Source organism: Mizuhopecten yessoensis, unplaced genomic scaffold (genome assembly GCF_002113885.1).
Source record: "Mizuhopecten yessoensis strain PY_sf001 unplaced genomic scaffold, ASM211388v2 scaffold10383, whole genome shotgun sequence".
Taxonomy (NCBI): Eukaryota; Metazoa; Mollusca; class Bivalvia; order Pectinida; family Pectinidae; genus Mizuhopecten; species Mizuhopecten yessoensis.
Window position 1 is genome coordinate 251,395 of NW_018408519.1, and position 15,848 is coordinate 267,242.

Consider the following 15,848-nt stretch of genomic DNA (forward strand, 5'->3'; position numbering starts at 1 on the left):
ATGTATCTGAGGTGGTCTTTTATCACAGGTTGTTTTTTGTATGTATCTGGGGTGGTCTTTTACCACAGGTTGTGTCTTGTATGTGTCCGAGGTGGTCTTTTAGCACAGGTTGTTTATTGCATGTATCTGAGGTGGTCTTTTATCACAGGTTGTTTTTTGTATGTATCTGGGGTGGTCTTTTACCACAGGTTGTGTCTTGTATGTGTCCGAGGTGGTCTTTTAGCACAGGTTGTTTATTGCATGTATCTGAGGTGGTCTTTTACCACAGGTTGTTTTTTGTATGTATCTGGGGTGGTCTTTTACCACAGGTTGTGTCTTGTATGTGTCCGAGGTGGTCTTTTAGCATAGGTTGTTTATTGCATGTATCTGAGGTGGTCTTTCGAGCAGGTTTGCCTGCAGCGCTGAATATCAAAACCATTAACACTTCACCAATGGTGTATTTTTGTCAAAGACACAAAATATCTTCCGTGGAATAATAGAATGTTACTGTCTATAGGGTGCAGGTTGGTGAACAAGTGCTGTTTCATTGATCATTTGAAACTAAGAGAGAATAGATGGAATTTTGTTTTGATATTAAAAGCCTATTAAATATAATCATGCTTTCCGTAAATAATAACTTAAGTACAGTTGCACTCCGTTCAAAAACATCTATATTCTATACATTTTTCAAGTATTTTAAACCCAGGATTTCCCTGGTTTTGTTTTTCGCCATCGAAAATCGTTCTCAATTTTGTCGGGCATGTAAACATAGCCCAGTAAACGGCTAGGATTCTGATGATAATATTTACTCAGTAGAATACACTGAAACAATTCAATAGAATGGAAGAAAAGAGAGATGGATCGATACGTTTGGCATTGACATTCCTACTTGAAAATAAGTACTTAAAAGTCCTTCCGTGGCCACCTCAGACTCAAAACAATGCCGAGAATTTCGAATCAAAATGTATCTACATATCTTCAAATCAAAGAGAAATATAGAAGATGGGTGACATTATGCCTCACATAAACAATGTCAAAGAAAAAGAGAATAGAGAGAGTTTCCCTCAATGGTATTGATGACACAGGGTAGATTGTGATTCCCATATAAGCACTTAAACCAAACAAAGGCCGACGGCGAGTAATACCACTTTTCCCAAGGCTAGGAGGTCGTCTCGTATGGTGGAGGTTGTGCCTGTAAGTGTGTAGGGGGTAAGATTCTATTGTCTTTGGCAAAGCGCTGGTTACATCCGTATTTGTTTGCTTAATCGGAAGCTAAAACTCTCTTCGCGGTGTTCCGAGAGGTCGCTGCGAGTGCTCGGAGTCCCTTCTACGCAGGTATATACATTTTGTATATCGTGTAAGTATGCTTCGATCTCGTAGTACAAAGCGCCATTAGCTTTACAACGTAGTGATATTTCTATTTAAATAAATCAATTATGCAATAATTTCTAAATCTTGGAAAATAAACAAACGTCCCGGGAATTCAAAGGATCACTTTCAAAGAACAGACACAAACATTGTAAGGTTTCTGAAGGAATTTAAAAAGATTTATCACTTAAAATATTGGACTTGACGCGCGAGTTTAAGCTTACCTGGAGGGTTGCAACTGTTTTTAAGATACACATAGTGTGCGGGAGGCTATGTGGTGTCTCAGTTTAACTGTGCCCAAACAATGTTTGCATTTCTCACAGTATGTAACTATGTGGGGAGTAAGTGATTTTCGTTTTGCTTTTAATCATAACAAATTAGTAAGGGCAAACTGGAGATCTGAAGGATGGGTGTTACCGTATCACCCTGCCATGTATTTATTGAACATGGCTCCTGCTGAAGATTTTGTAGCAGTTTTGCTACCAAGGGAACATCAAGTGGCATCTTAATGTGATGCTTTCATTAATTCATTTTGAGACACATCTTAATGTGATGCTTTCATTAATTCATTTTGAGACACATCTTAATGTGATGCTTTCATTAATTCATTTTGAGACACATCTTAATGTGATGCTTTCATTAATTCATTTTGAGACACATCTTAATGTGATGCTTTCATTAATTCATTTTGAGACACATCTTAATGTGATGCTTTCATTAATTCATTTTGAGACACATCTTAATGTGATGCTTTCATTAATTCATTTTGAGACACATCTTAATGTGATGCTTTCATTAATTCATTTTGAGACACATCTTAATGTGATGCTTTCATTAATTCATTTTGAGACACATCTTAATGTGATGCTTTCATTAATTCATTTTGAGACACATCTTAATGTGATGCTTTCATTAATTCATTTTGAGACACATCTTAATGTGATGCTTTCATTAATTCATTTTGAGACACATCTTAATTGTTTATTCATGTGGTTGAGTCCGTACCGATCCGCGCTTTTTTTAATCAAATCTTATTGTTTACTCTTTAACGTTTCAGTTGGTTTTATGAAACATGTTTTAATTGTTTATTCCGAACAGTATTAACCCTTTTTGAAAGACATGTCTTATTTGTTTATTCCAAAGAGTATCGATTCGTTTTAATGGACACATTTTAATTGTTCATTTTGAACGACATAACGATATTTTAGGAGACATCTCTGAATTGCCGATCTTTTTTCTTTTAAATAGCATTTATTCATTTTCGGAAACACTTTAATTTGTATTCTGTACTGCATCATTTTGTTTTTGGAGACACATTCAATCTTTTATTCTGTACAACATCGCTTTGCTTTAGGAACCACGTTAAAAGTTTATTCTGTACAGCATCAGTTTGCTTTGTGGAACACATTCCAATTTTTATTCCTAACAACATCAATTCGTTTCTCTGTATTTATTTTTGTATGGAAAAGGAATTTATTTTTTATCTAATCCATCAGTAAACGGAGCGATGCGAAGATTCAATTTTAATTATGTTGTTTTTGATGAGGTTGTTTTTTATAATTCTGAACAAAAACAGTCCATTTTTGAGACGCGTTCTTATATTCATTATAATTGTAGTTTTGGGATCAGGATGCAGCATCATTTCGTTTTGGGAGACATATTTTATGTGTGTTTATTCTGTTCCACATGAGTTCGTTTCACTGGCTTATTGTGCATTGCCTCGGTTCGTTTTTCAATATATAAATGATTTATTTTTTATTTTTATGTAAACTTCATTTTTGAATACATTCAGTTTCGCAGTTGTATTTCAATCCACAGAATGTTTTATTTTCGCGAAATAAACACGGTGTACAATTCTCATGATGTTTAATTGTGTTCAAATAATTAAATTTCGCGCGAAAACTTTTTAAACCCAAATCTGAGGAATCAACAGTATATACTCACATGCATCTTTTTTAATATATTTTTGAAATGATTAAAGAAATTACCTTTTACCATTGCGCGGAATTCTCTCATCATTTCCTCTTGAGTGATTATAGCCCCCGGGGGTCCCGGGATTCCCCGAGGCCCCTGGGGACCTGGTGGTCCCATAGGCCCTGGCGGACAACGCTAGAAATGGCAAATAAAATGCTGATCATGAAGCGTACACCGATATATGATACATCAGTATATATAGCTGTCATGAAAAGTAACGAATATGGATCCCATCGTCAACTTAAATACAATTAACAATACATTAAATCAGAGACGTATACATTACAGAGGTTGGCAACTAACACAGATCTCGCAAAAACACGCATGATTACATAGTTCAGGCAGTGGAATAAGATACGCTTGAGCGTTTGTTTTGACAGCTAAAAGCACATGTCGAAGCAAAATGATATCGATCCTTGCTGTTAACGATAGTCTGGACAATGTGTTATATGTGAGAATTCGATCGTGTATTCGTTAGTTCGTGTCAACATGTCACATATCCTAGACATATATGGCTAATATTAGGAGGCTGGTTAAAAATATTACGTAATATCTTAATACGTTTTTGAAATTGAATAATGAACGAGAAAGGAGTGCCGGTGTCATGAAAGGACTTAACACTCGCACATCACAGCCGCCATTTTAACTTGTTTATTCTTAAAAATCTGTATTTTCAGATATAAATGATCAAACTTTGCAAGTTTTTTACCAATCTCATTTTAAAAACCTGGTTATAAATATGTTCAAATAATGAATTTCTAACGACTTTTTTGAAATTGTTTAAAAACAAAAACGGAGGTTGTGTTCTCCTGAGGCCAGAATCATTACCGACATATAAACGCAGCCACGATGTGCAATCTTTCGATGTTTGTTGTTTTCTAAACTTAATCATACAAGTTTACATTCAATGGAGCCCTCCCAAACCGCATGGAAATCTCAGCCAGCTACAGGTTTAATATTACGTTGATTTTCAATATTTTCTCACGGCACAATTATGTTTTGAACATGACAGGATTATTGAATGCAGCGAACCGTATATCCAATATGGCGCAGGGGAAGCGTAACTCGCGATATGACATCCGGTTACCGTAAACAATGGTAAGGTAAAGAGCAAGTTGTCAATCTCTGTAATATACGTCTCTGATTAAATTTACAATCGAACCTGTAGACGGTGATAGATTAACATGAATATCTTAAATAATTATACGAAATGTATCCAAATGCATTAAAATTCTAATAAAATGATAAGGTGGCAAGGTTCACAAATTCTTATTTCGATGTTACTTGCGTGGGTATAATTTTACTTGCATATATGACATTTTAACCTCCCCTGTATGGGGTACGTTTCATAAAACCCTCAATGTTGATACAAAGTATATATTATTTTCTACATACCAATCTGTTATTTCTTTTATGTTTTCTTTTCCGTCCTGATTGTTTGCCGTCCGGAAGACGCTTAGAATGTTCTATAAAAGATAGCCAGCTTCCTTGGGGATCAACAGCCTTTCTTCTTGCGTCCTCTAACTCCTGAAAAAAAAGAGAAAATCAAATTATAACAACTGTATGTATTGACTTTCTCAAGAGTAAACACAAAGGAACAAGGAATGATGACAACTGCATTCACGTTAATCGATATGACAATGACCATATACACCTTTACAGCAAATGATATTCGAAATTACCAACTGTCGATGGTGCTTATCAAAGTATTTGCCAAAACACTTTTCTCAACCCGAGGAAGTACATTTTCAAACAAATACTGTATGGCGCTTTGTTTTTGTGGGTTTTAAATTTCGTGGTTTTGTTTTTGGAACTAATTTGTGGTGTCTCATTTACCAGTAGTATACAATCAAAGAAGAAACAAAAACAACAACTTTTAAACAAGTACCCAACGCCGTTGTCATTGTTACATTTAAAACTGTATATTTCTTCTCGGCAAATGCTTTGGAGGTGGGCCTGATCTAGGGGGACCAGAACCCTCCTATAACACTGACACAAACTACATATACAATTTGAGCAAGTATATAAAAGTACAAGTTGCAACTTCAAAAAACTTTCGTAGGCCATTTGCATTGAGGTATCGGTCAATAAGAAGAAATATATAGTTCAAGGTCAAGGTTGAATATTCGCTGCATCTCTTTTATCCGAATGGTTCGATCCACGTGTTGGGATGACTGAGCGAATGGAAAGTGATCTAAGCGTAATTTGAAGATTGGTTCTGATGACCGCGGAAAAGTCCTGAAGCTATAGCCCGATAAAATCAGGGACAAAACACCTAACGATTAAACAAAAAACCCGTTCATTGACGTATTTCTCAGTAAGTAAGATTTGCTCCGTACATATTTGTTTATCCAGATGACCAGTTTCGGAATTATAAAAACAATGTACAACACTCTAGCATGATATGAAATATTTGTCTTAATACATACGCTATAGGAAACCAAGTTTAAACATTTTCGCAAAGAAAGTTATGCAATGGTTATTGGGGTATTTCGCAGGATAGTGGAATTAAAATAATAACACAACCTTTGTGTCGGGTGCCTCCACTAATTGGCTAGTTTGTTAGGCTTGACAGCGTCCATATGTGCCACACATTCAATCTAGCCAACAGTCGAGTGTTAACAGCATAATTCTATTACATACGGGCACCTGTCTTCGATCCGCTAAATTAACGTATGGAAAGGAAAGGAACTCATATGCTCATCTTTCTATAATCATTAATCATAGCGCACAGCTGATACCTCTCAGGTTAAAAGTACTATATACACGGTTTTTTAGAATTATTCTCAGTCTAATTTAAAATAAACAAAACAAAATATGTGCGCACATGTTAGAAGTAACTGTGACGAACATTATCAAGCATGCTTACAACTTTCGGAAACATGTTTTGTATCAAAACTGGATTGTTTTCATGTAGTTTGTTTAATTATGCATAAGCATCATTAATCATTTATGTCCTGTTCCGTGTAACAACAGATATTGTAGCTAAATGACAGACAAACGTGCAGCACCAAGTTTTAAGAGATGAAAGTTGTTGAAGATTAAGGACAAGTGGTCTCCGTCATAATCGCATTCAGAAATAGTCTATGTCTTTGGGGGACATGTATCTTTTTATTGTTATTTAATTTAGTTTCTGTTATTTTAACCTCAGGCCTCCCATTGAGGACGTGGTTTTTTTACCTAGAATTACATTGCTGGTGTTGGCGATGAACCAGAAAACGCTGGCCCTTCTAGAACATCTCGTCTCGTTCTACGTTTTCCTGTTCTATTTCTTGAATATCTCTGTAAATGTTTCCTTGAGCTATATTATGTCCTTATTTCTTAATCAAATTCGGATCACTGCAATGTTTAAGGTTTGGTATTAGTTTATTGTATAAGCATTAGAAAATAATATAATATACATATAATTCCACATAACACTCGTTAGGTTTATTTGTGTGTTACATCCTATTAACAGCTATGGTCATTTAAGGACGTGCCAGGTTTGGTGGTGGAGGAAAGCCGGAGTTCCCGGAGAAAAACCACCGACCTACGGCCAGTACCTAGCGACTGTCCAACGTAGGCCTCGAATACCGCGACCAGTGGTGGAGGGCTTGTGGTAGCAGAATGTCAGACGCCTTAACCACTTGGCCACCGCGGCCCGTTTTTTGTACTATTTCACGAGTGTCTCTGTATTTGTCCTTTATCTTTAGTCTGCCCTTATTTCTTTTTCATCTTCGAGCTCGAATCACTGCTATGTTTAAGGTTTGGTATCAGTTTGTTTTATTAACATTAGAAAATATTGAAATGAACCTAGTTTACCACAAAATAACCGGATGGTGGATAAACGCAGCATATGTAACATAATACGTTAGTACGTCACATTATTGTTTGTTTGTTGTTTGTTTGTTTGTTTGTTACAACTGTTGAGGTTATAGGCCAACAGTTTCCACAGATGATGGGGTCATTCAACGGTCATTTTAAAGTACAATCTCATTACAATATAGGTCATCGTAACATAACACACCAAGAGCTCACACTGTTCTGACAATATGAAATTCAAAGACGCTGGAGGAAACACCACCGTAAAAAAGAACAGGTTAAAACCCCCAGAAATACAGAGGTCCAAGTGTTGCTATGGGGTCAGCAGATCAGTGTTGGTTACTCCGATGTTCCCTAAGCTATAGAACAGCGAAAACACCGGTTCTGCAGGGGGTTCGACAGTAGTCGCCGCTTGCGTACATGTACATACATATTTGCATAGAGCAGGGCCCGTATTCATGAAACCATTTCCAAGCTCAAGGATAGATTCTGTGCTCAAACCATTTATTTGTTTAAATGATATGGCAAGGTTAAATTGTTAGGTGTAATAATTTAAAAAAACATATTGACTTTCGTTGATCCGAAATTCTTTCAAATAAGTAAAAAAATATTATGTTTTTTTTTTATATATTTACATTATCGCTGGAACAAGAAATGGGGCTTGAGCATGGAATCTGAGTTTGAGCATGAGAACGGTTTCTTGACTATGTGCCCAGGTCTAATTCTCCGCCCGAATCTGCACATGTTTGATTGAGATGTACATACTAATGTACTTTGGGTGGAAACAGGCCTGATATTGTGTTGAGTTGAACACGGTGCGAGATACTGAACGGTAACACTATTTAAATGAAGACCGTCCCAATCTTTTGTGCTTATCTGCAAGCAGACGATCTTATGATTCAACGATAGCGAATGTATAGCGGTACCCGTGGCGGCTAAGACAGCGATGTCTTTGAACGCGAGATATAAAATCGACAGATACAATCTTAAATTTCCTAATCAAGATGACGTTTTTCATTCTAGTTTCAAACACAAACTTGAACAATAAACTGGTAGATAGAGCCGTTTCCTTTTCCAATCAGATACAACAAATATTTAACATTAATTCTGCACCATATTCGAAATCCAAGAGTTGCATTCTCTAAATACAAATTTTCTCTGTCTGACTTATCAATTTCTATTTGTGCGCACATGATCTTCAAGACCTGTCATTAGAGTACCAAGGGTTGAGAATAGATATGTAATATTTAGAGGGGATCTTTTGGATTTCGAAGATAGCTCTAAGAAAAAAAAAAGAAAAAAATGAGAACAGCCAAGTTATGAGACGAATATATCTATAAAAACGCTTTGTTTAAATCTAGTTCAGCTTTGGAGCAAAACAAAAAGATTACTTTTAGGAAAAAAACATAAAGGAAATTGTAAAAGATAGTTTTTTGTACAATATTTCCCCACTTGTTCACGCAGAGAATCGTATTCAATTAAAGAAAAAAAAGAAATAAAGTTAAACCTTTAATTCTTTGATAAAAACCTTTTAGCACTGTTAAACTCCCGAAAAAACATATATTTTCTACTAAATAGACAACGTATCGGGCCTTGCGTGCGTACCTCGTAGGTTAATGGACTTTTAATGAGCGACACCTTAGGGGTAACGCTACTAGTTAATTAGAGGCACGTTGGCTTGCCCACACCTTTTGTATTGAAGTTGGTCGGAAGCCAACCCTGGCTCCCCCAACGCGAAGGATTAAGATGAGGTGGCCCTCCCTCCTTGAGGTCTCAAGCAAATGTCTGACTTTGATGAAGTGAATATAGGTATAACTATTGTAGAATCTCATAGTGAATATTGTATATTCTTTGTATGTACCAATACACCCGGTGTATATTACATTGTATGTAGATGTATCACATATATGTATAGGATTTATCACAGATTTACAAGAATATAAGACTCTTTTATACATGTAACCAGGAGGTGTAGGATAGGGAAATTCCAAAGGGTTTTCAAATTGAGTAGAACCAGAGGCTTGCCCAGGGTTTTGCATCAACTTAAAAAATCCCGAGGGTGGAATTTCCCAATTATATGCTCATGAGCATGCCAGAGTATTTTTCTTTTGTTCAATCATCAGAATAAGCTCAAAAAAAATAAAAGATTGACAAACAAAATCACGTCCAAGGATAAACCCACTTGTGGATTGCAATACCAATTCTAAGCAAGTTTATCCAGTGATTCGGGAGTGAGGAAAGTTATCATGAGTGGCAGTGGAACAAATTATAATACCAGAAGTAAAATCAAAGGCTGTCCCCCTCAAAAGTAACATTCCTGCTTTAATATAAGGATTGCACGTCATTTTTTCAAGTTGATACTGGTATGAACGTAAACCAGTTACATAGTGACATATTCCATGCTAGGGCTTTATAGCAAATATGTAGGTAACCGATTGAAAAAAAATGCCGTTCAATCCAATTATGTACATTCTAAATTTTAATTTATTATTTAACTAAATACAGATATCCCCTTATATTTTCGATATTTTTGTGTTTGTGTCGTCAGTACAAGCGAGATTCATGGAACAGCCGTAAGTCATCAAAATGTTAGCTTCAAACGAAAGTCTCATATTATTCGAGGTGGGAAAAGAAGCTTCAAAATGACACTGATGAAATTGCGTTCACAAACTGTTGCTCTTTGATCTCAGTTTCTTCTGGTTGTACTTATAGGGGGAACTTGCAGTGGAAATGTAAACCACTTGTATAGTAATGTAAAGCCTATACCAGTCTCCCCTGCTTATGAAGTTTTACATGTCACAGTCGATTCGTTCACCACACTAGGCCTGTTATAAGTATCAGTACAAGAATTGTCTTATCAGATGCCGTATAATGACTATTGCAGTACCTAGTTGGCATTTTAATCGGAAAAGCTTCATTACGTACAGAAAAGTTTACTGTCTTTATCATCACTGGGTTCTATACTACATTCGTACGTAATTTCAGAATTAACCTTGTTTTAAGACGCCTGTCAGTATTACGTCATTGATGATCAACATACGTGTAGTGTTTTCATTTCGGATCTAATGACCCGGCATTTGATTTCTATTGTATTGTACTGTGGAGCGTACTTCCGGTACGGGGCATTCTGGAAACCACATGTTGACAGGAGCAGCGGGTTTGATTTGTTTGTCCGAGGGCCAGTACACTAGCAAAGAGGATAAGTTTTAAATGTGACAAGTGTAGAAATATTTGACATACATGGCAACCCAATAAGTATCTCCCAACGCTGGGGAAAATTGAGCAAAAGCTTTGGTTTCTACGTTGCCACCTTCGGGGCCACCGACAAAGCTCAGAAAAGTGCGCTCCTGACGACAGAAAATTTCCAGGAGTTGGAAGACACTGGTGACGCAAACGATCCAGACAAAGCAATGCAGGTATTGACAACCTATTTTTAGCCCAAAAAAAACATTCCGTTCGAAAGACACGTATTTCATCAGGCAAGTCAAGCAGACGACGAGTCGACAGATAGTTTCGTCACGAGACTGAAACGGTTAGCAAATACCTGTGAGTTTGGGGATTTACACCATGATGTAATTCGGGACCAAGTCATTGAAAAGGGGAACTCAGCTAAATGTATAGAGGGAACCCGATTTGAAACTTGACAGATTGTTGACCGTTGCCAGGACATGAGAAGCAAGTAACCTACAGGCGGAAGAATTCCAGCCACCAGGTGAGTCACGTGACGAGGTGAGAACGGTGAAGTACAGATCTAAAGATAAACCGCGCGAAAATCGTCAGTGTGTTGACAAGTACGTGAACAGAAACGAAACGAAACCGACCGGGAACGACATTTCTAAAGGCCAATGCTACCGGTGCGGAAACCTGGGATATATAACGCGAGAATGTAGGGTTGCGGTGGACAAAACGTGTAATAAATGTCATAAGAAAGGGCATTTCACCAAGATGTGTCGTACAGATACCGCTAAAGGAAATCACAAATCCAACCAAGGTGCTCGTGGAGAATTGAGAAATGAAAGGGTCCGTGTAGAGTTCAAGGTGAGTCAGATGATGAATATGTGTTTGAGCTCAACCAAGATGAACAGAATTCAGTTGTTGTCACCATAAACGTCACATCAGTTAACATGCCAATCGATTCGGGTGCTAGATGCAACATTGTAAATAAGGCAGTAGCTAAGAAAATAGCCATGGTGTTCATGGGACATATATTGGACAGACATTACAGTTGTGAAGAGTAACAACAGATTGTACGCATATGGGGCCGATAAACCACTTCATACGGAGGGCATGTTCAGAGGTGTTGTCATGCATAGTGATACCCAAGCGCATGTTGCCGCCGATTTTATTTTCACAACTAAATCGTCTGATGTATCATTGTTAGGAAGGCACACAGCAACATGAAATGGGCCTTCTTCATATTGGGGCGGTTAGGGAATCTGTGAAGGTAGTTGCACAACCGTGACATACTGATGGTCAAGTATCCTGAATGTTTTGGGACATTAGGAAAATTGAAAGACTTTCAACTCAAACTACATATCGATGAAAACGTGCACCCGGTCGCACAACCTGTACGTAGGTTACCATTCACCGTTAGAAAAGCGGTCGAGGAGAAGTTGACAGAACTTGAAGACAACGATGTCATTGAACGTGTTAGTGGACCGACTCATTGGGTGTCGCCATTAGTTGTACCAAAATATAATAGAGAATTACGTGTTTGTGTTGACATGCGTGGAGCTAACGAGGCTGTCGTGCGCGAGAGGCATCCAATAGAGGCATCCAATACCTATAGTGGACGATGTATTACAGGAGATGAATGGGGCGACATGTTTCAGTAAGCTTGATTTAAAATGAGGATATTACCAGATGGAGCTGGAACCAAGGTCGCGAGACAATACAACGTTTGTTGCACCAAGTAGATTATATCGCTACAAGCGACTGATGTTCGGAATCTTGTCCGTGTCAGAGAAATATAAGCATGTCATACAACAGGTGGTACATGGATGTAAAGGAGTGCGAAACATGACATAGCTGGTTTTGGAATTGACAGATGGGATCAGGACTAGAAACTCCATGCTGGGATGGAGCGATTACGAGAGAAGGGTTTGACGCTGAACAAGGAAAAGTGCAAGTTCAGAATGGATCGCATGGTGTTCATGGGACATGTATTGTCAGCAAATGGCATTGGACCAGAAGCTGTAGAGAACACTCATGTCCCCGAGGACAAGACAGAATTGAGGTCATTCCTTGGGTTGGCAAACTATTGCGAAAAGTTCATCAACTATTTTGCAACTGTCGCAGAACCATTGAGGAGACTAACAAGGAAGGACGTGGTCTGGAGATGGAGTGATGAACAGGAAAATGCGTTCCAAAAGCTCAAAATTAGTCAGAGTAGTGCTGAAGTTCTTGCTAATTATGATCAAAACGCTAATACGCGAGTCATCGTTGATGCAAGTCCAGTTGGACTAGGTGCGAGACTTAGTCAACGATAGCGAGATGGTGAATTTCGTCCTGTGTGTTATGCCAGTAGTGCCTTTAGCGAGGTGGGATCGAGTTCCAGCTGATCACTGACCATAAACCACTGGAGATCATATTCTCGCCAAATGGAAAACCTCAAGCGAGGATAGAGAGGTGGTTGTTGCGGATACAACCGTACCGATATAAAGTTGTGGATAAGCCAGGAGCGCTTAACGCAGCCGACTCGTTGTCGCGACTCCACCTATCGCGGAAAATATGTGAGCAGAAAATCACCAAGGGACAAAATGTTGCAGAAGAAAATATAAACTTTGTAGCAGGGCAAGCCGTGCCAACGTCAATGACGTTACGCGGGATTGACGAGGCGTCTAGAGATGACAGAAAATTGCTCAGGTCAGACGCAGCGTCATGGATATCAACTTGGACATTGGCGAGGAATTCATCAAAATCAAGAATGAGTTCACTGTGGTCGGGAATATCGTAGCGCGTGGGACGAGAATCGTGATGCGCGATAATTTACGACAAAGGACATTGGAGTTAGCATACGAGGGGCATCAGGGGATAGTTAAGACTAAGTCATGACTCCGGGAGAAAGTGTGGTGGCCTGGGATTGATAAAGACATAGAACTGTATAGGAAGTCATGTCACATGTGTCAGGTTATGGGTACAAGTTCTAGGCCAGACCCACTGTGCACGACACCGTTACCACAAGGGCCGTGGGAGGAACTTTGCGATAGACCTGTGTGGACCGTTTCCAACCGGTGACCACATGTTAGTTGTCGTCGATTATTATTCCAGGTGGCAAGAACTGGATATTATGAAATCGCCAACAACCGCGACGGTAATCGCAAGTCTTGACCGTATGTTCGCGACGCATGGAATACCACCGTCGATAAAAAGCGACAACGGACAACCGTTCAGATAAACCGTTTTTGAAGAACATCTTAGAACATTGGGCGTGAGGCATAATTTACCTACTCCATATTGGCCCCAAGACAATGGGGAAGTTGAACGACAAAATAGGACATTGTTGAAGGCAATTCGTATTGCCCAAGCAGAGCGACGGGAATGGAAAAAGGAGATATATGCCTTTCATATAGGCATATCGAAGCAATCCTCATACCGTCACTGGAGAAAGTCCAGCAAAAATGATGTTTGGACGCGAAATCAGGACAAAGATTCCTGAATATTCTATGGATAAACCAGTATCGCCAGGACCGGAGTTCGAACGCGAATACAGGATTTCTGCACAAAATCATGATCGCGATCGGAAGGGGAAAGGTAAGATTTACACCGATCAAAAAAGGAAGGCAGTTCGGAATCGGATACAAGTCGGTGATAAAGTTCTCCTCAGTCCGAGGAGGAAAAAAAACTTTCGACAAAGTTTCATGTTAATCCATATGAAGTTGTTGAGGAAAACGGGTCGTGCATCGCATTGAAAGGAAAGGACGAGGTGCGAATTAGTCGAAACTCGTCAGAAATGAAGAAATTGGTAAATCAGTCGATTTACACAGAGGCGGCTCTATCTGAAGATATCACTAATGTCGAGGACCAGGATCCAGGACCGGCGCCAATACTGAGGAGGTCAGAGAGAGAAACGCGCGCGCCAAAATATCTCCGCGATAATTATGTGTAAGCGAGTATAATTAGACAAGGATTATTTTTTGACAGATAAGAATTTATCCTAATATTCCTTGTATCACGACTCGCGAGTGATTGTGTTAGTTACAAATTTCATATTTTATGTCGCGATTGATTTTTTTACATTTATTTTGTTTCAGATGACGTGTCGCGGATTAATAATAATATCGAAATTTATTTCAGGCGAATATATTTAGCTAACAAATATTAATATCATGGAAAAAGTGTTAAAAGTAATTCCAGTTTGGAAACATTATGTATTGAAATTCTAAGAAAAGGAGGGATGTCGTGTTTTCATTCCGGATCTAATGACCCGTCATTTGGTCTCTATTGTATTGTACTGTAGAGCGTACTTCCGGTACGGGGCATTCTGGAATACACATGTTGACAAGTGCAGCGGGTTTGATTTGTTTGTCCGAGAGACAGTACAATACGGTAAAACCTCGATACAATGCCCCCCACTTCTCTCCACACCCTCTATATCTATTTGCTCCATCGTTTGCCGCTATAATATGACTCAGACATGGCCTGGAGAGAGCGAAGCTCGTATTGTACATTTGTTTCAATAGTATAGTATACTTATTGAATCATAACGTTACCCATTTTAATACATACAAAATGCACCTGTACTTGTTTTTTTTATAATATACTTGATTCTGTTGCTGGGCAAAATCATTCATCCTTGTACTTATGTGTGCTCTGTTTTAGAATGATCCACATTCACACTACACTAATATGACGCATCACATGTTAGTTTGAAGTTGACGGGTTTGTATTATACGGTACTACTATATAGCTGGACTATATTGAAAGTAATAGTATCCTCATTTGATTCTTGTTTATCCAAGAATAAAAGTATATACTCTACTCATGGCTGTTCATGATAATATGTATTATTATTTTTTATCCAAAAGAAACAAATGCCATCTAAAAAAAATCATAGAGAAAAATGATAATGTGAGTTGTAAGCAGAATGTTTAAACAATTTGTTTGAGCTGATATGCCAATCCATGAAGGATGTATCTGGTTTTAAATCAAATATGTTTAGCATGTTAGACACAGCAGGTTAATTAGAGACTGTCACGTCTCCTACCACTATAAGTATAAAAAGAAGATTTTAAATTTTTCTTGTTAATAATTGAGATAAACCACGTGGAATGATGAAATTTAATGTTTGTACTGAGTATACCTTAGAAATTCCAAGTATCTACATCAGGAGATTCCTCTTCTTCATCGTCGCTGTTGTCATAAAGATTTTGTACAATTTGTGTTGTAGATACCTACAGATAGATTGGCGTATCAGCTAAAAGTTTCTGGATTGACATGTACACCATCATATAACTTTGTGATATCATACTTTGAGTGATTTACTGTTTTGCGATTTTGACCATGTTTTCCTCAATATTTGATTGATACCCTTATTATGTCATTGTTTTGAGGGTCAAATATTGTGTTTTGTGTTGTAATCTGTGATGATTGTGTTAACTTGATGGAATTGATGTTAGTTTCATGATGGACTTGTAATTCTTGAGTCAATATTGGTGTTAAATGTGGTTAGATAAAAACGATAGCCATCACCAGTTAGATCATATGCGGAATAGTTTTGATTTCGA

At 38.1% G+C, this 15,848-nt stretch overlaps 1 protein-coding gene across 1 annotated transcript in view; it reads right to left on the reverse strand.

Moving 5' to 3' along the window:
• The window catches only part of LOC110460396 (adipolin-like), an 81,946-nt gene that overhangs the window by 19,678 nt on the left and 46,420 nt on the right, over nt 1–15,848 (reverse strand). Inside the window, exons 2-3 of the mRNA XM_021513270.1 lie at nt 4,717–4,848; nt 3,336–3,456 (exon numbers count right to left, since the gene is read on the reverse strand). Coding sequence (XP_021368945.1) covers nt 3,336–3,456; nt 4,717–4,848 — 253 coding nt within the window. The remainder of the gene's footprint in view (nt 1–3,335; nt 3,457–4,716; nt 4,849–15,848) is intronic.